The sequence below is a fragment of the Pecten maximus genome, chromosome 6 (genome assembly GCF_902652985.1).
Source record: "Pecten maximus chromosome 6, xPecMax1.1, whole genome shotgun sequence".
NCBI classification, from domain to species: Eukaryota; Metazoa; Mollusca; class Bivalvia; order Pectinida; family Pectinidae; genus Pecten; species Pecten maximus.
This window is the reverse complement of record NC_047020.1, coordinates 39,400,592-39,423,930: the sequence shown is the minus strand read 5'-3', so window position 1 is coordinate 39,423,930 and position 23,339 is coordinate 39,400,592. Positions and strand designations below refer to the sequence as shown.

The 23,339-nt window shown below is 35.9% G+C and overlaps 1 protein-coding gene across 1 annotated transcript in view; it reads left to right on the top strand.

The window, feature by feature from the left end:
* The window catches only part of LOC117329752 (delta-like protein 1), a 58,093-nt gene extending 45,188 nt beyond the window's left edge, over window positions 1-12,905 (top strand). Inside the window, exons 5-11 of the mRNA XM_033887875.1 lie at window positions 1,474-1,534; window positions 2,504-2,758; window positions 5,761-5,821; window positions 8,181-8,311; window positions 8,819-8,982; window positions 9,425-9,638; window positions 10,118-12,905. Coding sequence (XP_033743766.1) covers window positions 1,474-1,534; window positions 2,504-2,758; window positions 5,761-5,821; window positions 8,181-8,311; window positions 8,819-8,982; window positions 9,425-9,638; window positions 10,118-10,701 — 1,470 coding nt within the window. The 3' untranslated portion in view covers window positions 10,702-12,905. The remainder of the gene's footprint in view (window positions 1-1,473; window positions 1,535-2,503; window positions 2,759-5,760; window positions 5,822-8,180; window positions 8,312-8,818; window positions 8,983-9,424; window positions 9,639-10,117) is intronic.
* The last annotated feature ends 10,434 nt before the right edge of the window (window positions 12,906-23,339 follow it).

The window sequence follows — 23,339 nt, the reverse complement described above, 5'->3', positions numbered from 1 at the left end:
AATCATTGATAAAACAGCGTATGACAGAAATGCAGTATGATAATTTCTTTTGGTGCAACCAACATGTCACAAAAAGTTTTATCTCGAATCAGCTTGCACCAACATGCCCTTCTGATCCTGACAAGCCAGATAGGTATGAATGACGTTAAACGGGTCGTTGAGTTTGGCTGTAAAACATAACAGTCTCGAGGCACAAATCTGTACAAAACACATCTCAGAGAATGATATATAATAAAAGAACCAAGCTATGCACGTGCAGACTCTGTCGACAAACGAACATGGCTTTTTCGACAGGACGAGCGAGTGTTGAAGACAAGCCGTTTGTTTTGATATTGTAAAACATCATTACATCTTGGTTTACTGTCTGCTTACTTTCACTTTCCATATATCAAGTACATGTCAGAGAGGGAGGGTCTGTCGAGTTATGTGTATAATGACTATCACACAGAAGGGAGTGGGGACTCTACCTAACATCTGGTTAACGGTTTGATTGGCAAAGAATGTACAAACCATTCATTCTTTACTTGTTAAGTAATCGGACATGATATGAAACCTTTCTTTTTCCGTCACTTTTTTTATCCTTTCCCGCAGTGCTGAATGCATTACATCCGTTTATCAATGAAATACTGCCAACCTCTGACGCAATTTTGAAAACCTATCCATTGTCTTACTAACGATGTTATTACGTATCTCAGTCAAGATCTTTTCCATCACATGGGCTAAAACGCGATTGGCCATGTCACAACATCTGGCGAAGGGGATTCCCAAACTCGCTAACGTGTTAATGTCAGTTACAAGTATGTTTAGTTTGTATCTACGTCGGGGTTAAATCTGATGTAACAGTCCGTCTGTGTGACCTAGTTTTGATGCTGCTCACATTGTTTTACTGTGAATGTCGTTAGTTTTAAGGGGTATTATTATCGAAATTGCAGTTTCAACTGGCTTACCCATACTGTTTTAACTAGATTGATTACTCACACAGTTTTAACTAGCTTACTTGTGCAGTTTTTACTAACGCTCACAGTTTAAAGTATCTTACCCACACAGTTTTTTAATGTCTTAACCACGCAGATTTAACTAGCATACCAATACAGTTTTAATTAGCATACCCACAGTTTTAACTAGCTTACCCATATAGTTTTAACTAGCTTACCCATATAGTTTTAACTAGCTTACCCATACAGTTGTAACTAGCTTACCAACAAAGTTTTTACTAGCTTAACCACGCAGTTTTAACTAGCTTACCCATATAAGTTTTAACTAGCTTACCCATATAGTTTTAACTAGCTTACCCATACAGTTTTAAGTTACTGGCTTACCCATACAATTTTAACTAACTTAATCATGCAATTTTAACTAACTTACCCTTACAGTTTTAACTAATTCACCCATACAGTTTTAAGAAGCTTACCCTGAAATTTGTTGTAATTGTTGTATATATTATATTCCCATGCTTTTTTTATTGTATTTCAGGGAACGTTTACCCTGGTGATAGATGTTTTACATGACGCTTTCCACAACAGAACACTTTCAGGTAAAATACATCTCCTCAGTACAAAAGTTTAACGAATAGCCAATCCTTACCAGACAATAAATGCTATTGTTCGAATACTCGCTCTTCTAGCTCATCTCGGTTGTATTACATTGTACTATAAACTATATAGCATATACTGCGAATGTTTATATTTTAGTGGGTTTATTTTTGCCATTTTCAGGGAGATTGTAAAATCATTCTAGATTTTTTTTTACAAAACACCTATCTTTCCAAAACAAAGATTATTAGGCTGCCAGGTTGGGGAGCCCTGGGGTCAGTCCCTAACACAATAGGTGACGTCACACAAGTATGGTCCGCTTCAGAAAAACTAATTACCTTTCGGATATGAATATTTAGAAAACATATGAAAATTTAATCTTTCGAAATATCTGCTCGTAATGATACTCAGCTGGGGCAAAAGTGATAAAATTTACAGTCTTAACTGTCAGATTTAACTTGATTAAATAGTTTGTTTTTTACGCCCGCGGCAATAAAAGACGTGTAAAAAGTCAAACATGTTCGTGGGGTATAGTAACTCTTACTGTATAGTTGATAATATTTGCGGGTGATTTATGTTTGCTATATTTGCCGCAGCAATTCTGTTAACAGGCCGGTTTTGCATGTAATTCTATACCCGCGAACTAGTTTCTAATTTGGACAACCGCGAAATCTTAGCCCCGTGAAATTTAAAAACTATACAATATAACAGTCCCAGTGCGGACCAATTGCAATATGTAACAGTATATCTATGATATATTTATGTTATAAATGTTCCACTGCAAGTAAATCCTCGGTAATCAGTTATGTATATGTAGTTTTCTATCATATACTAAGTATCAAAAAGTTGTTTTATAGATAAAAAAAAAATCAGAAATTAGTCAAGGAATGGCAAGCAACGAATCGTCTTAAAATTAGCCATTTTCATGGTTTTAAAACTCCATTTTACCATGATACTATTTATCTACACAGATCCATCCCAGAGAATATTACGTTCCGTGGTCATTGACACTGCTCATCCACCTACTCTTTGGAGGAAGAAAACGGAGATCTCGGAATCAGTTGACCTATTTTACAACTTCCGGGTTTTGTGTGACGAGAATTACTATGGGCCTGAATGTAACACGCTATGCAGACCTAGGAATGACAATCTCGGCCATTATCTATGTGATGAAAACGGCACTAAGATATGCTTACCTGGCTGGGAGGGAGAACACTGTCAGCGAGGTAAGATAGTGGTTATAAAATGTCTGACGCTTACCTTTCCGAAACTCCTGGTCGAAGTCTTTGTAGATTTTGAGTTAGAACTACGTTTACGTCAGTATTACAAGGTAAACAATACATGATATAACAATAATCAATGTATTGTTTTCATGATTGAAAATCTGAAAAGTTTCATTAAAATGGAGGGGGGAAAAGGCAGAAAACACCTACCAGCAATCGATATCGTAATTCCAACTCAAAATACATCAAGTTTTTTTTAATGTCTAGATATTTAATGTTTTGATTCATTCTTGCTGTAATATTCTAGCTAGATTAAGTGACTCTTCAAAGAGATGTTGGGAATGTGTGGTAGAATAGAAGAAAGGGTTTGTCTCGGTGCTCGGTGTAACGTCTGCAATTAGAGAGTGAACTTCGACATCAAATCAAGAAACATGAGGACGCCGACGGAAATATCGGCACGTATTCGTACACGACTATTAAGCAAAGGTTGAGTGTTTGAACAGTCGACCTTTCATTGAAGCAGCATGTTGGGTCAAGTTTACACGAACATGTCGGCGGTGTAGACCAAACAATGGCTGTCTGGTGTTTGAATTTTCCCCAAACAGTTTGGGCATGAGGAACTTGGCATGGTAACATTGCTGACGGCAAACGACGTATACGTTATTGCTTAAGGCTGTTTTGAACGTTACTGCCCTGTCTATATACTGGCCACCATACCTTAAGTTCTTTTTGTAAAGGATTGCCAATATAAATTATTATACTAAATTATCTGCCCCTAGTTTGAAACTTAGGAATCAGACATATCCTAGGGACCAAAATCATAAAGCTCAATTTTATTTATAATTTTAATATTCTAGAGACAGAGGGCCGGTCTACCCTATCTAGTTCATTACGCATTTCATAGTTATGCTATTTCTGATATTTTACCGACAATTAAACATATAACTGGCCTGTTGTATCAGGTGTCCCGACACTTTAACGCTAGCCCTCCACCTCTGGGTTGCGAGTTCGAAACCTACGTGGGTCAGTTGCCAGGTACTGACCGAAGGCCGGTGGTTTTTCTCCGGGTACTCCGGCTTTCCTCCACCTTCAAAACCTGGCACGTCCTTAAATGACCCTGGCTGTTAATAGGACGTTAAGCAAAAACAAAACAAAACCATCTATATACTCTTAGAGGTCTTTGGGAAAATATAAGTGCTTACTGGTATTGCTCCAATCAACTCCAAAACAGCTCACGGTAATCGTTTGATATAAGCGTTTGTAAATGATAAAGATCTACATCTGCCTTTGTCGCCTTACATAAGTGTGTCTCGCAGTGTTCGGTGACGGCATAATATGTCGCTATCAGCGGGAACAAACGTATATACCATTTATGAAGTTTCATTGTGTGTGTTTATGATCAATTTGCGTCGGCTTCTTCTTTTTCCGAAATTCCATTATTTTTGTTTTCTGTCGACCATGGCATTTATCTGTTTGGATTTCTGGTTTATTTTTTCAACTCAGAAAGAAAGCAAAATGTCATTCCCAATTAATTGCATGTATATTTGGTAACAAGCATACTCTTCACAAACTTAAACACAGGTTAGAATTGAAATTGATTCGAAGAGGTAGGCTTTATCAAGACTTTCCAGGGCTGGGTTATAAATGAGAATATGTGAACAATCTGTAAACATTTCACGTGAAAGAAAATGCAGTGTAAACAATGTGTCCACGCCTGTACACTACCCGCCAGGATAAATTCTGTATCGTTCTCATTGTGTATTTGTTCAAGAAAGAAACACCAGCGGGTTGGATATTGCATTTCATTTAGTTTTTACTTACGGTCGTCCACTTCATTCTAGATCACGTGACAATAATGTGATGCAATTTTACCTACGTTTCGTCAAAACGTGGAACCCTGTCACACTTATTATGCGCGTGTATCGATCATTTATTGATCATGGTTTTAGATAGTTTTCCGTAAATAATCAAATTAGAAGTACAGATAATACGCTAAGTTCATATCCAAATGTAAATATAATTATCTAAAATGCAAGGGATGTTCACTATATTTAATCGTAAAGTTTATACAAGAATGTGTAGATTGACAGAAAAACTAAGTAAATTGATTCTAAAGTGATTTCTGTTACAAGCAGTGCTCCTCCATTCTTAAATGTTCTTAGTAATTATCACAAATATATATTGTATAGAATAATGTAAGATTGTATAACTGTACGCCATGTATCATATTGTTATAATATATATGTGACCTCTTGTTACACACGTTAGTGTGTCGGAGTGCTATCAAAAAAAACTTTGAACCCAATGATCGTCAAATGAATATATTTGTTATAATAATTTTCACAGTATATACAATCCTATCACCGGTTAGATTTCTTGTAATGTTGTTGATTTAATCTAATTATTTCTTAAGTCTTGTAGTTCAATCATAAAGGACTTTGATGTGTATTTGTGACATTACAGCACACTAAGTAATCTGACCTCGTGACTCTTCTTGTTGTATATGTACTTAATGAAATAATTAGTTAGTGAAATATGAAGTTAATGAACTATGTAGTTAATTAAATATGTACATGTAGTTAACGAAATTTGTACATGTAATTAATGAACTATGTAGTTAGTTAAATATGTAGTTAATGGACTATGTATTTCTAAACTATGTTGTTAATTAAATATGTAATCTATGAAATTGTAGTAAATGAATATATGTGGTTAATGAATATATGTGGTTAATGAATATATGTGGTTAATGAATATATGTAGTTAATGAATATATGTAGTTAATGAATATATGTGGTTAATGAATATATGTAGTAAATGAAATATGTAGTTAAAGAAATATGTAGTTAATGAATATATGTAGTTAATGAATATATGTAGTTAATGAATATATGTGGTTAATGAATATATGTGGTTAATGAATATATGTAGTTAATGAATATGTAGTTAATGAATATATGTAGTTAATGAATATATGTAGTTAATGAAATATGTCCTATTTGCAGCGCTTTGCCTGGACACATGTAACAGGACAAATGGAATATGTGAAGAACCTTTCACGTGTAGGTAAGTTATCGAGGGTGTGATGTGACTAGACCTGTAATGGACTTCTGTTTAAGTCGTGGAATTCTCAGTCAAATAAGGATTAATTTATATACACTTTAATTATATTTTTACTAGTGAAATATCGGAATATATTAATTTGATGAAAACTTGGTATAAGATTTTGCACTGGTGATATAAGAATTCACGGTGATTATATAACTTTTGAATTTTTGACCAATCGGAGCGGCGCTTTCTATTAGCCGCAATGGTAATTTTGTTGTACTTCTGCAGTATACATAGCAGGTGTTGATAAAATACTCTGAGTTGACAACAGATATGGAAACAAAACTTACCAGGTAATAGCATAAAATGATGGAATGCGTTGAGCAGCACATCTAAAATGACGTCGTCATGTTGTCAAGCGTAACGTTATTAGGATAAGGCGTCACATATCATGCTTCTTATTCCTGAAATATTCTGTCATACTCTTGAAATAAATGTTATATTCAATGGGATTTTATTCAATATCCTCAATATGTTATGGAAATAAAACACAAACAAAAAAACGAGTTTGTACGCTAAATAAACCCGCGAAAAGGGTTTCTGATGAGAGTTCATTTCGGTTTTATGTGTTAAATCTCCATAACATAAAAATATATTTAAGTTAATCGTACACAATTCCCTATAAATTTACATCAATTGATGGACTCTTTTGTCTTAGAAATAACTACGCCGTATTAGCACTGTATTAGCCAATCAAAATTGACGTTATAAACGGCGACGTCAACTTTAAGGTTATCTGCTGATAAGATAAATTTCTAAGCCAATTAAAATGCCTTTTACAAGCAAGATTAAATTATCAATACAAATCAACAAGAATAGAACGTTAATCTATATGCATTAATGATTTTAACATATACCATACGTAGATAATCAATATAAGACATTTACATTAATGCAGTCATTTCGTCAGCTTTTCATTTTGTTACGAAAATGTTGACACGTTCTCCATGATCAACAGTTTAATAATACAGAATACTGTGCATAGTTTTCATGTAGTAAAGGGAGATAACTCCTATTGCTCCTGTCCACTTCAAGCGTAGTTCTGTCTTACTTTTGTGTTTATAATTGTTCTGCATTACAAATCTTCACAGATAATAATAGTAATTAGCACAATGCTTTACTTTATCTTGTATTTATCTGATTTAATTATACCATTGTTTATCCAATTTATAATCACGGTAACCTATACAGAAAAGGTATATGACAATTGAAAAATTCAAAACATTATGACGAGAACGGTACTTTATTTTTAAACTGCAGAGGATGGCTTTTTGACCTGTACATGAATATTGATTTTATGCCAGATCAGTATAATGAAAATATTTTTGATAACGTTCAAAAATTTATTAAACGTTTTAAGTAGGAACTGGAGCATATTTATCATCACATTCTTACAGTTTAACTTGATAATATTATTCACAATCCATGTGTACAGACCTGGTTATAGTACCTCCGTAAGATTAAATTGCAACTAATTTCGGCTCCTAAAGTCTTGTATTGCTAAATTCACAAAGGTTTCTTCTTTTAAACCCATGCATCCTTTCCTTTCCCCCTCCCTGCACTAATGAATCTATTTATAGCATCATTTTTTCAGTACTATCCTTTTGCTTATTAGTCATAACACGGAGATGTTCTTTCTTTTTCTCCTCTTTTTCCTCCTTATAGCAACACAGTGTTATATAAATTGATATATTAACTTTCTTTATGCAGTCATTAAAAATCTTCTCCCTTTTTAATAATTAATATGGTATGAGAGACGTGACAGTATGAGAGACAATTTGGAGTTGAAGGGTTAATATGTAGTACGAATGAACTATTATTGTCACTGTATTGAAAAAAAACAACTTTTGAAAATAAAATCATTACCAGAAATAATGATACTGAGACAGATTAATATAAGTACATTGTACTTGTTTCTGAATCCGACTGTTTACATTCATGTTGTACTAATTGTTGCTTGTACAATGTATTGATTAATCAATGAAATACAGTTTAAACTTATATTGCTATTATGCTAGCATGGAAGTGTTTAGGAAATTCGAAAAAAAATTCTTTAAACGTGACTGTCGCTTTAATGCCACAAATATGTTTGTAAAATGCTTTTGTGATAATAGAAATTTTGCTGTTTGAATGTAAATTACTTCAAAGTTGGTTGGAATTCCTCAACCGAATCAGCATCTTTCTTTTTTTAAAATTCTTTTTTGATCAAAAATCTGTTGAAGACAAACCTTTAAATAATAACAATAATAAGACCAAGGAATAGCAAACCTTATACTGCAACTTCGCATCATCGTTAAGTACTTTTTTATCCTTATAGGTGCATCATGGGATGGACGGGCGAGTCATGTGACCAGTGTTTGACCCATCCTAAATGTGTAAATGGATACTGCTTACAGCCTTCTCAGTGTATTTGTCTGGGCGGATGGCGAGGAGAGTACTGTAATGTCGGTAAGTATTGGAAGTCAAAGAGAGCAAAAAATTTTACTGCAAAGTATTTAAATCATTGATAATTGCAACTCTTCGTGTATCAACATTTAGCCATTCTAGAGGCCGAGACACACCAGAGTCTATACAAATAGTAGTTGATGCTCCTGCTTAATGCTCTGCAAGCTTGGGTGTGGGATGACTGGTTCGCCCCTTGGCAGTATAATGTGACCGGGTGGGATGTCCTGCTGGTCGTATTCGGTGGTATGCTTCAGTGAGATAGCACTACAAGTCGGCATCAGTCTCGCGCTATCAGAAGGAGACAAACACGAGCATACCGCCGCCTCCCAAAACATACAGGCATACACTACACGAAATCTCGCACACGAAATGTCGTCCTTCAAAAATACAAACCAAATCAAATTATTCTAGAGGTTCCTGCTTCCCGCGCGGGTTTATACTGATGTTATGAAAATTAAGGAATTGTTAGCCTTTCAACAAGTTAATCTTTCTCGTTCGTTTGTGTTTCAGATACAAACTTCTGCATGAAGACTCAGCCTTGTATGAACGGAGGAACTTGCCTGTTTAACTTAACATCCAATTACACTTGCTTGTGTCCGCACAACTTTACAGGAATTCACTGTGAAAATCGTCTATGCTATGAAGGATTCTGCGAACATGGAGGACACTGCCAGGTAGGTTTCCAATTATCATTGGCTGATCCTGTAACCTTGAAGTATGGCACCTTCTTATTGTTAAACATTAATCGTCAATAGCAATGCGAGGTAGCAAGGATTGGCTGGATGAGAACAGGTGTCAAAATCTCTATTATTTTTTTTCTTTCTTTTTTTTTAGGTTTAAGATATATTTATTTTCGTAAAAGGCAAAGCATATAATAGATGATGTATAAACTAACCCCACGCAAGAGACCGATTCATCATTCATACATTGCATATATTTTTGTATAGTACATACACAACTGTGTTACAGCTACATAAATAATTATTTAATTAAAAAAATGATATGAAAACATACCTCTGTGTTTAATGGCTATATAATATGTTGAGATCATAAATTGAGATACCTGAAGCTTGGTTTTATAATCGGCGCAATAATCATGATGATTCTTAATTGTAGGACAGCGATCTTGGACCTACATGCACGTGCCCCCCAGAATATCACGGAGTCAGATGTGAAAATCCTGTCCCCACGTGTCAGGAGATCGCGTGCAAAAATAACGGCACGTGCATAATGAAAGAATTCGGCGCCGCGTGTGATTGCTTGGCGCCATTTATAGGAAAGAGGTGTGAGACGTATATCAATCCTTGTGACGACTCCCCTTGTAAAAACGGTGAGTCGAAATCAAAATTTTATTACATTTCCTGTGATAAATAAAATGATTTTTGAGGTGAATTAGATAGGGAAGTTCATTGCAAGCTATAAACATTAACTCGTCTTTTATATGTATATAGTATATATGTTATCTAGACCCTCTATTGTGTTTCGTTTTCATTTTCATACCCGAACTATTTCGGGCCAATTGCGGTTAGTATCATAATTTTTTCTGAACTCTGGGAAATTCCATAACTGTAAATGTTCCATAGGAAATCATTACAAAATTTAAGGAAGTTATATCAACTCAGATTTATTCATTACAATCCTTTGAAAAATTGAAGTAAGGGACGTTTTCGAAAGATGAGCCTGACAAGTTTTCCCGCGGATATTGAAATAACTGACATTCTGTAAACAGCACTTGGTGCCATAAGCAACGTTGCTAGTTTAGAATTCAAAACAAAGCTTGAATAAAATAATTTATTTTTTAATTTGCAGGGAGATGTCTAAATATGAGTGATTCATATACTTGTTCCTGTGAAGAGGGATACAAGGGGGATAACTGTGATATTATTGTCGATCTCTGTGATGACTTCATATGTTACAATGGCGGCACGTGTTTCCTGGATAGTACAAGTAAACTTCCGGTATGTGCGTGCGGCGACCAATTTTCCGGCCCAGATTGCCGGAACACTATCGACCTATGTGTCAATCATCATTGTCAAAATGGCGGATCTTGTAAGGGAACGTCATTGGACGTTAATTGTGAATGTACAGACGGATATTCCGGAGTTTATTGTGAACACAGACGTGATTTATGTCAAGATATTGTGTGCAAAAACGGGGGGATTTGTAAACACTTCGAGAATTCAACAAAATGTGTGTGTGACCCCCATTACGAGGGACAACAGTGTGAGGTTCCCCTTCTTCAATCGGACCAGTCGGCCACCCATCCGACCCTCGGGGACAAGGACCGAGATATGGGTTACGTGAATAATGGTGTCACCCTCCATCACACCATTTATACAACACTCGGAACTACGTTAATAATTATATATTTTTGTATACCAATGAAACTGTGAAATATACTTTGATTATTTAATATATGTTAAACTAGTGCTGGACTTCTTGTTATAATAACTAAAAGCCATTCTTTAAATACCTTAAAGAACAAAATCCAAAAATCGTAAGAATGTAGAGTACTTCAATTTTACTGTGTTAGCATGTCAATCAATGCATTTGACTTAATTAAGACTGAGAAAGGTAAACAAGTCCTAATATGTCTAATTTGACTACTAATTATTACTTATTTCATTAAAAAATCGTAACTTTCATACTTCAAAACATATGTATATTAAACTAATTTATATTTCAAGGAACCAAATTCAGTTGAAACTGGCTTATGAAGCCCGTGTATCTCAGTCGTTAGAGCATCAGACTTTTAAACGACCTAGAGTTCGAATCCCTGTGTGGGCGTGATATTTATGCTTCCTTAGATCAGGATGTAAAGACGGTTTCATCACGCAAGGGACCCGGGTTCGATTCCTGTCGGGAATGTTTAGTGTCCTAAGAATCTGGAAAAAGAGTACATTAACGGGAGATTGTGCATGATTTCCTCTTCTCAACCCAGAATACGACAAGGAAATCGGAGTAGATTCGCAGAAAAATGAAATCAACCTTACCTCAAATGGCCTTATGGAGACTGAGTGATCTAGTGATAGGACGAAAGGCTACATGAGCGAGGGGTCGTTGGTTCGAGTCCCGACACGGCCACTTCTCTAGGATAAAGTTATTCAAACCTGATTAATTCATGATAGTTAACACGGAATTTATATTTATAATATGTTTTAAAGTAGTCGAAACAGCAGATTTCCCACGCGTTGGGATACAATCTAAAAACTAACCAATCAATATGCTTTGACTGTTTAACAATAACTAAATCAACTTTGTGACGTGGCTTTGTTATTACGTCAGTCTCAGACTTACGGTATGACGTCAACATCGGTGAGTTATACTGTCCAATAGTTACATCATAAAACTATGAATATCTAACATCGATCATGTGACCTGTTGGTGAAATATCAGGTTTTGACACTGAGGTGGATACATACCTCTCCGTGATATCATAAGTATTAACTATACTAACACAGCCCTAATTTAAAGTGACTATAGCTGTAAAATTCAAACTTATTAAACGCTGATTATTGTTATGAATAGTGAAATTGGTCTACGATATAGCGATGCACGAGCCAATACTGTAAATATATTCTATAAATATATGTTTAAGGCTTTTAAAACACTGTTTATCGCGATTGATGCTTGTAAAGAATGCCACACGAAGAAACCCGAACGGAGTCACGTGGACACGAGCGCCACCTACCGAATGGTAATGTTATTGCCGTTTCCGATTTAGATGTTTAAAACACGGTTGAAGAGACTTTAATTTTATGAAATATTTGTTAGTGTTGTCTCGATTATCGATTATAATCGATTTCTTATCGGAAAGGCAACCAATTCTCAATGATCGATTACGAGATGTCAACATCGTTGATTGTTTTCAAAACCGGAAGTGCAAGTTCTACTTTCAATTTCACTAAAGAGAAGCGGAAGTTCTGTGTATTTCTACTCTTAACTTCAACTTCTTACCAATCATGCTGTTTAACTATAGTCCATTACAAAAAAATATGTATATTTATATAACAGTTTATCAATAAAGGTTATAATGTTGAAACGATATGATAGATAAATTAAGATACGAAACTATTTGAAGTAAAGCTAATATAAAATCAAAATGGCCACAAACTCTTCTTCAAAGATAATACATGTACACACTGTATAGGCTTATTCAGTTCCGGAGTAATGAAAAAGTAATATCTTTTTAAAGAATTGTGTAACGGTAGGCTAATCGAAAATAATCGAAAATCAATTGGTTGACACTAACCGATTTTATCCGATCACCGATGTTGAAATTTAAACCGATTCCCATCACTAGTATTTGTTAAAAATATTACGCCTTGTGATATTTTCCGACTGTGATTTTTACAGCTATAGTCGCTTTAATGAAATGATACTTACAACGATAACACTTAAATAAAACTGGGTTATAACAAACTATGACTAACACTGATCTTAAAATGTATTACATGGAAGGAGCCTACATCTACATCAAACTTAATATCGCGTCGAGACGCCATGACGTCGTGTTACGTTCCGACATATATTTGTTTTATTTATAATGTTTTGCCTTTGTTGAATTTATATTTGTGAATAAACTATGTTTTCGGTATAAATGTTTATTTTATCATTTATGTCAATTATTGATTTAAAACGGTCATCTAATTTGACCTAGTCTAGAGTATCGCAATACCACTGCAACCCTGATTTAATGGAAGTGAGATGTTTAGATATGGGCGTAGTTGAGAAACCCGGCCATGCTTCTAATGTAACGCTGTTTATATTACAGACGTTCGAAGGTCTCACACAAATAATTATTTTACAATATGTCATTACTAATGACACCAATCCCTCAATCGCACATTTAAAGTTCAAAGTTTAAAGGTTTCCCTACCTGATAAACTATGACATGGATAGGATGAATGGCTTATAGGAACCACGGAACCAAATGATCTCCCATAGACGATAATGTTAACGTTTACCACTGTCCTGCCCGAAATGGAGTTTTCAACACTGGTCCACTAGCTATAATTTTGAAGAATGTTAACTTGGAAACCTGTAAATAGAATGTTTAAAAATTCTACCAATTTGAACTTTTTTTATATAGGGGCCACCATCTTGTATTGAATTCAGCACAAAAAAAAAATCACCTAAATTTACAACAAAATACACATTTAATTAACTCCCCCTGACAAAAACAGGCTAGAAAAACTTTTTTTTCAATATATTTTACATTTACATGTATTGCCCAGCCCACACATAAAACTTTGGAAACTTCTCTCACCTAAATATCCAATCAGTAGGCCCTGATGCATTCACCTTCCTATTTAATCTTCTGCCCAAATGGAGAAAACACACAATCAACACTGCTAATCGAAAGACAGTAGTCCTCATATTAACAGCGAAAGTGGAAACCCCCGCCTGGGGAATCCCCACCTTTTCACAACTGTAGTCCTACGCCATTTTGATTAAAGTAGCAATGTAAGTTTCTGATATTTCAAACCTCAAGACCTTACACTTTCATTTCATATATAGAAAGTACTTATTTCATCTGCAAATTAGTCAAGTAAATACCTACAAACATCAGAAACACATTTCTTTAAGGACTTGATTCAGGAGAATGTGCGAAACCACGAACGAAAACGTAATTCTGACATTGATACACGCGAGAAAAGGAAACACTTGAAAAAATACAAAAAGATTAAAACAAGACTCTTTTACTTCATCGACGATATCCGGCATGCGGATCTAGGTCAAATCCGGGTTAAGTCGCCACAACGGAACCACCAGGCATATCAACATGCATCTAACACATCGGGTAAGGAAATAGCTTCCAATATTTACCCAGATCTTCATCAACCCTGCGCATTCTGCACTCGTTTTTATCGACTTTGAGTCAGAATTACAATTTCGTTAATATGTCGCATTTCTTTATCAATGCAAAACAAATTAATATTCTTCCACAATTGTGTTATAATTATTTAAAAAAAAAAAAAAAAAAAAACAAGCGAAAACTCAAGGAAATATAGCTATTCATGTTTACGACTATGGAAGCATGCTGCAAATTGTGCATGTAAAATAATTAACGGAACGAGCATATCAGTATGCGTCATGCACATTTGTATTGAGAAAATCCATTGAGGGATTAAGAAACAACTTATACAGGATATTATGAAAAGAATAGCTTCATGATTAAGAGCCTCACAAATTATTCTGCTTCCTCTACAAGCTTCCTGTGATTCAATTACCGTGAAATAATGTAACATCACTTTAAAATAGGGACCAGGGTATCGGAGGTTTCCTGCTCGCACTACTACATGTTCTTATCAAGTTTCAGTATAAGCCTGTGGCTGATAACGTGAAGAAATAAGTGAAACAATAACAAAATGATGGATTCATGAAAAAAGGTTTGTAAACGAAATGATGGATTCCTGACAAAAAAAAATTGCGTAAACGAAATGATGGATTCCTGAAAAAAAAATTGCATAAAACGAAATAATGGATTCATGAAAAAAGGTTTGTAAACGAAATGATGGATTCCTGAAAAAAGTTTGTAAACGAAATGATGGATTCTTGAAAAAAAAAATGCGTAAACGAAATGATGGATTCCTGAAAAAAATGCGTAAAAAAAATGACGGATTCTTGAAAATAAATAACTTGCGTTTACTGGTTAACCTTTTATTATATTTATCTATTTTTGTGGAGTAAATCGCGTGCGTCATACCACCTCAACTATCATCCTAACACCTTAATCCTGTCGCCGATACAGGAAACTAGCACACATAAACTGGCCAGGCCTTGTACTGACTAAAAGATAGATTTCTACATCGTTAGGTTCTGGACAGGTAATTTGGTTTGTCACCTTTTAAGACGATAACTTGCCTATCCAATACCACAATTAAGTTGTGATTCCAATCATACGGTACCTGTTATTGGCCCACTCTCGTACACAGTGTTCTGGGTGTTGTATACGGTAATCGCCGGAAGTGGTAATTTTAGTCAATCTCTTACCGGAAGTAGTAACTTTTATTCAATACAGCGAAATGGCGATCAATCATCAATGATAATGGACTCATTATATGAATACTCAAAGACACTCGGCCTGAAAAGGTTTCCATTGCCCGATATATGACTATACTTGAGTACTTTTCATTGGATTACAACACCTGCCTACAACTACGACTGATAACGCCTCCATTGAGCCGCTAAGTCTATAGAAATCGCTACATTTCGAATATAAATATTATATCTAACTAGGGGCCCCACCCACCAAAGCCTTTATACTAAACCGGACATGCAATGGGGTATGATTTATACGTTTTTAAGATTCAGCCTGGACAGTTATAACATGTATATTTTTATGATGGATAAAAGTACAGATTAGTCCAGCGAATATATGTCAAATCACACAGAGTCGAGAAACGCACAAAGTCTTCAGCTTCCTTACTGATGCTGCAACTAGAACGAATATAATTGGACGGATTTTTATGGTAATCTTTTCCCAAAGTATTGCAATATTTCCACCAATAATATTTAATTAAAGACAAGACAATAATCAACATGACTTCGAACTTACCATGTGTGTGTTTAATACGTAAATTGCGAGGAGATGTCAAAACATGGACCTTTGTGCTGTTCTGTACTTTAGCATTGTTGTGGACAACAAATGCAGAAAGTTTGCAGAACTCCTTCACACAAAACTCACAGGTGGTACAGGAAACGGAAGGGTCTGCTTCAGGTTCCGGTCTTTTAGCGGAAGTAACAACTAGATCAAAGCTGGAGTGTAGCATCAGGTGTTTTGCTACTTCCGGTTGCAAAGGACTGATTTCCAGTGGTACAGCGCCCGCCACGAAATGTCAACTGTTCGACAGGACCCTTCGAAAGCTGCACACTCCCGTGTCGGACAGTTCTGCGCTCTACTTCCGCAAGGACATTGGTACGTTATATGACGAGAGAAAATTGTTTACACTTATTCTTCCTTTATTTCGTAATTTCTGTTGCTGTTTGTATGTACATTCTTAAAGTAGAATTAACAGTAATTAATTATATGGATGCCGAAGTTAGGTTTAAGACAATTTATGATCGCTTAAATACCGAATTGCGGGTTATTTTGCAACTGGTAAGGACACGCCTCAATATATAAACTAATATTTTAAACGTACTCATAGAGTGTAGAATATGAAAAACAAACTAATAAATGACAATAAAGGCACTGGATTGAACTGTTATAATTTATTTTAATCAACAATTTATGTTTTAAAATTGTATCATTGAGTTGCGCTCTGTTGCTCTTTAAGTGCTCATTAATAAAAATCAGTTACTTCACCCCGCAAATAAAAATTAAGGTTACACAACCGCTATTATAATTAAAGGCACAAAAAAAATTATCTTTGAACTTGCACTCGCTATAAAAGCTCGCTATGAGGTTGTGCTGAATACATCAATCATGATATGGTTTCATTAAATTAGCATCACCTATGTTTTCTGTACAGTCTCTGAAAGCCATTTCTGGTAGCCAAAACAGGCGTTATTGGATAGTAAATGTCATTTAAGAGAATAATTTCTGTCTGTGGTTAAAATCATCTGTAAGGCCACAGAGTACAAACTCGATCCATCTCTCGAAATCAATGTAACATGTGTTATTGATAATGATCATCAATTCATTCCCAGATAATCAAAATGGTGCCGTAGATAAAATCGATATCTATACCAATTAAAACATTTGACTTTTGCTTTATTACTGTAAAACGTCAGCAGCAAACTAAGATAGTAATTTTGAGGCTCTGAAATAAAAAGTTAAAAAAAAATAGAAATATGTATTGCGCAACAGTTCTACGGTAATACTAAACACTATGGTCTGTAAACAGTAGAAAAGTGGTGGGACATTCTACCGTAATTCTAAACACTATGGTCTGTAAACAGTAGAAAAGTGGTGGGACATTCTACCGTAATACTAAACACTATGGTCTGTAAACAGTAGAAAAGTGGTGGAACATTCTACTGTAATACTAAACACTATGGTCTGTAAACAGTAGAAAAGTGGTGGGACATTCTACTGTAATACTAAACACTATGGTCTGTAAACAGTAGAAAAGTGGTGGGACATTCTACTGTAATACTAAACACTATGGTCTGTAAACAGTAGAAAAGTGGTGGGACATTCTACTGTAATACTAAACACTATGGTCTGTAAACAGTAGAAAAGTGGTGGGACATTCTACCGTAAACACTGGGGTATGTATACAGTAGAAAGTGGTGGGACATTATACTGCAATACTAAACACTATGGTCTGTAAACAATAGAAAGTGGTGGGACATTATACTGCAATACTAAACACTATGGTCTGTAAACAATAGAAAGTGGTGGGACATTATACTGCAATACTAAACACTATGGTCTGTAAACTGTAGAAAGTGGTGGGACATTCTACTGTAATACTAAACACTATGGTCTGTAAACAGCAGAAAAGTGGTGGGACATTCTACTGCAATACTAAACACTATGGTCTGTATACAGTAGAAAGTGGTGGGACATTCTACTGTAATACTAAACACTATGGTCTGTAAACAGTAGAAAAGTGGTGGGACATTCTACTGTAATACTAAACACTGTGTTGTGTAAACAGTAGAAAAGTGGTGGGACATTCTACCGTAATACTAAACACTATGGTCTGTAAACAGTAGAAAAGTGGTGGGACATTCTACTGTAATACTAAACACTATGGTCTGTAAACAGTAGAAAAGTGGAGGGACATTCTACCGTAATACTAAACACTATGGTCTGTAAACAGTAGAAAAGTGGTGGGACATTCTACCGTAATACTAAACACTATGGTCTGTAAACAGTAGAAAAGTGGTGGGACATTCTACTGTAATACTAAACACTATGGTCTGTAAACAGTAGAAAAGTGGTGGGACATTCTACTGTAATACTAAACACTCTGGTCTGTAAACAGTAGAAAAGTGGTGGGACATTCTACCGTAATACTAAACACTATTGTCTGTAAACAGTAGAAAAGTGGTGGGACATTCTACCATTAACACTTTGGTCTGTAAACAGTAGAAAGTGGTTGGACATTCTACTGTAATACTAAACACTATGGTCTGTAAACAGTAGAAAAGTGGTGGGACATTCTACCGTAATACTAAACACTATGGTCTGTAAACAGTAGAAAAGTGGTGGGACATTCTACTGTAATACTAAACACTATGGTCTGTAAACAGTAGAAAAGTGGAGGGACATTCTACCGTAATACTAAACACTATGGTCTGTAAACAGTAGAAAAGTGGTGGGACATTCTACTGTAATACTAAACACTATGGTCTGTAAACAGTAGAAAAGTGGAGGGACATTCTACTGTAATACTAAACACTATGGTCTGTAAACAGTAGAAAAGTGGTGGGACATTCTACCATAAACACTGTGGTCTGTAAACAGTAGAAAAGTGGTGGGACATTCTACCGTACTAAACACTATGGTCTGTAAACAGTAGAAAAGTGGTTGGACATTCTACGGTAATACTAAACACTATGGTCTGTAAACAGTAGAAAAATGGTGGGACATTCTACTGTAATACTAAACACTATGGTCTGTAAACAGTAGAAAAGTGGTGGGACATTCTACGGTAATACTAAACACTATGGTCTGTAAACAGTAGAAAAGTGGTGGGATATTCTATGGTAATACTAAAACTGTGGTCTGTAAACTGTAGAAAGTGGTGGGACATTCTACCGTAATACTAAACACTATGGTATGTAAACAGTAGAAAAGTGGTGGGACATTCCACTGTAATACTAAACACTATGGTCTGTAAACAGTAGAAAAGTGGTGGGACATTCTACTGTAATACTAAACACTATGGTCTGTAAACAGTAGAAAAGTGGTGGGACATTCTACTGTAATACTAAACACTATGGTCTGTAAACAGTAGAAAAGTGGTGGGACATTCTACTGCAATACTAAACACTATGGTCTGTAAACAGTAGAAAAGTGGTGGGACATTCTACCGTAATGCTAAACACTATCGTCTGTAAACAGTAGAAAAGTAGTGGGACATTCTACTGTAATACTAAACACTGGGGTCTGTAAACAGTAGAAAAGTGGTGGGACATTATACCGTAATACTAAACACTATGGTCTGTAAACAGTAGAAAAGTGGTGGGACATTCTACTGTAATACTAAACACTATGGTCTGTAAACAGTAGAAAAGTGGAGGGACATTCTACCGTAATACTAAACACTATGGTCTGTAAACAGTAGAAAGTGGTGGGACATTCTACCATAATACTAAACACTGGGGTCTGTAAACAGTAGAAAAGTGGTGGGACATTCTACCGTAATACTAAACACTATGGTCTGTAAACAGTAGAAAAGTGGTGGGACATTCTACCATAATACTAAACACTGGGGTCTGTAAACAGTAGAAAGTGGTGGGACATTCTACTGTAATACTAAACACTATGGTCTGTAAACAGCAGAAAAGTGGTGGGACATTCTACCGTAAACACTGAGGTATGTATACAGTAGAAAGTGGTGGGACATTCTACGGTAATACTAAACACTATGGTATGTAAACAGTAGAAAGTGGTTGGACATTCTACTGTAATACTAAACACTGTGGTCTGTTAACAGTAGAAAAGTGGTGGGACATTCTACCGTAATACTAAACACTGGGGTCTGTAAACAGTAGAAAAGTGGTGGGACATTCTACTGTAATACTAAACACTATGGTCTGTAAACAGTAGAAAGTGGTGGGACATTCTACTGTAATACTAAACACTATGGTCTGTAAACAGTAGAAAAGTGGTGGGACATTCTACTGTAATACTAAACACTATGGTCTGTAAACAGTAGAAAAGTGGTGAGACATTCTAATGTAATACTAAACACTATGGTCTGTAAACAGTAGAAAGTGGTGGGAGATTCTACTGTAATACTAAACACTATGGTCTGTAAACAGTAGAAAAGTGGTGGGACATTCTACTGTAATACTAAACACTATGGTCTGTAAACAGTAGAAAAGTGGAGGGACATTCTACCGTAATACTAAACACTATGGTATGTAAACAGTAGAAAAGTGGTGGGACATTCTACTGTAATACTAAACACTATGGTCTGTAAACAGTAGAAAAGTGGTGGGACATTCTACCGTAATACTAAACACTGGGGTCTGTAAACAGTAGAAAAAGGGTGAAACATTCTACCGTAATGCTAAACACTATGGTCTGTAAACAGTAGAAAAGTGGTGGGACATTCTACTGTAATACTAAACACTATGGTCTGTAAACAGTAGAAAAGTGGTGGGACATTCTACTGTAATACTAAACACTATGGTATGTAAACAGTAGAAAAGTGGTGGGACATTCTACTGTAATACTAAACACTATGGTCTGTAAACAGTAGAAAAGTGGTGGGACATTCTACAGTAATACTAAACACTATTGTTTGTAAACAGTAGAAAAGTGGTGGGACATTCTACTGTAATACTAAACACTGGGGTCTGTAAACAGTAGAAAAGTGGTGGGACATTCTACCGTAATACTAAACACTATGGTCTGTAAACAGTAGAAAAGTGGTGGGACATTCTACCGTACTAAACACTATGGTCTGTAAACAGTAGAAAAGTGGTGGGACAGTTTTCGTTCAGAAAATGCGTAGGCGATGTTACGTAGAATAAACAAAACAGTCACGCTCTGGTTGAGCACCTTCTTAGCTAATTGCGAAGAAAACAAACGTTTATTTATGACGACAATAATAACATCAGATTGCAATTATTACATAAGATAAAATCACAGAGGTATCTGCCGTATTATCAGAAGAAGTCTTTGAGCTCATACATAATTCATTAAACAGCAAACAATTATTGATGATGAGAACTCCATTACCAGAATTACGTTGACAATACCATTGTACCTCGCCCTGGTTAGAGATCGTTTGTCTAGGTTTCTGCCATTATATGCTGATACTGGGCAACTAATGTGCTGGACAACTCTTTGAATATTGTCTATGTCCTTGGGTTTTGATACAATTAACTTACCTGTCGTCATAATCAGTAGCTGAAACTACAACAAAAAATGACGTGTAAACGGAGTCCTTTATCTTAAATAGAAATAGATAAAACAATTACAAAATGTATACAAACATAGGTCTTCACGGAGAGTCAAGAAAATAACATTGCACGTTTATATCATACAGAGAAACCTCATTTATCTCGAACTCTGATTACTCGAAGACCCTGTATAACTCGAAATGAACATTCGGTCCCGATGGTAAACATTCTATGTTAAATATGCTTAGTTACCTCGAATTCACGAGATGCACCATAGCCTCATTGACTCCACGATAACGAGGTTCGGCTAAAGCTAGTTTCGTTTTCTCGAAAAGATATCAATTGCATTGTGCGTGAAACCGCTAAGCTACATGATTATGACTGACATTATAGTCCCAGTACTCGTTATTGTGTCGAAAAGACTTTAATGTCATCTATCACGACGTAAATCCTTCAACTGACAATTTCGAGTCAGTTGGTGAATGTGCATCATGAAATATACACCCTATATTCCAGAAAATAAAATAAACAACGGGGAAATGGGAAGACGCCCTAACCCTAATATCCTAGAGGTTGTTTTCTAAGTACAAAACTTTGGTCGGATGGCACAGTGGTAATAAATTTGTCTTTCACCTAGGCGGCCGGAGTTCGATTCCCTGATCGGACGTGGAAATGTATGTGGTCACCTACCACGTGGGTTTTCCCCGGGTACTCCGGGTTCCTCCCACAGTAAGACCCATCGCGCGCTTCCATCCCGACCAACAAGAGTGATTACTATAAGTTGATATAATTTGTTTCGCAATTGCTGTTAAATAAATAATCTTTTTTATAGAGAGATATAGAGGAAAATGCATGGTACAGTCAGGACGTAGCTTTAGAGATATAGAGAAAACAGGCGTGGTACAGTCAGGACGTAGCTTCAGAGATATAGAGAAAACAGACGTGTTACAGTCAGGACGTAGCTTCAGAGATATAGAGAAAACAGGCGGGGTACAGTCAGGACGTAGCTTCAGAGATAGATGAAAAACAGGCGTGGTACATGTACAGTCAGGACGTAGCTTCAGAGATATAGAGAAAACGGGCGTGGTACAGTCAGGAGGTAGCTTCAGAGATATAGAGAAAACAGGCGTGGTAAAGTCAGGACGTAGCTTCAGAGATATAGAGAAAACAGACGTGGTACAGTCAGGACGTAGCTTCAGAGATATAGAGAAAACAGGCGGGGTACAGTCAGGACGTAGCTTCAGAGATAGATGAAAAACAGGCGTGGTACAGTCAGGACGTAGCTTCAGAGATATAGAGAAAACGGGCGTGGTACAGTCAGGACGTAGCTTCAGAGATATAGAGAAAACAGGCGTGGTAAAGTCAGGACGTATCTTCAGAGATATAGAGAAAACAGCCGTGTTACAGTCAGGACGTAGCTTCAGAGATATAGAGAAAACGGGCGTGGTACAGCCAGGACGTAGCTTCAGAGATATAGATGGGCAAAAAAGGGATACAGTCAGGAATAAGCTTCAGAGATATACATGTATAGCAAACAGGCTTGCTACAGTCAGGACGTAGCTTCAGAGATATAGAGAAAACAGGCGTTGTGCAGTCAGGACGTAGCTTCAGAAATGAACATGTTGTTAATATATTACTTTTTTTTCTCAAATCATTTTCGTTTAAAGTAATTGGATACATGAAGACACAATAAAGTTTATCAGGGGAATATAGAGTCATTATGTAGGGTTAGTCTACCAAAATAAACTAGCATGCGAAACCCGATCAACGGCACCGATTCCGCGACATACGGTCCATTTGGTAATTCGGAAATTTATCATTAAATATTTAAAATAATGCATTTGTGGAACATCGTTCTTACTCACTCAACTACAAAATAGACAACGTCACGAAGTAAAAACCATATACCAATCTATCCGAATCGATATTACACATATTACTTAGAAATATCCTCAATTAATTTGTAATTTAAAACTGTCCCAGCTTGAAATTAAAC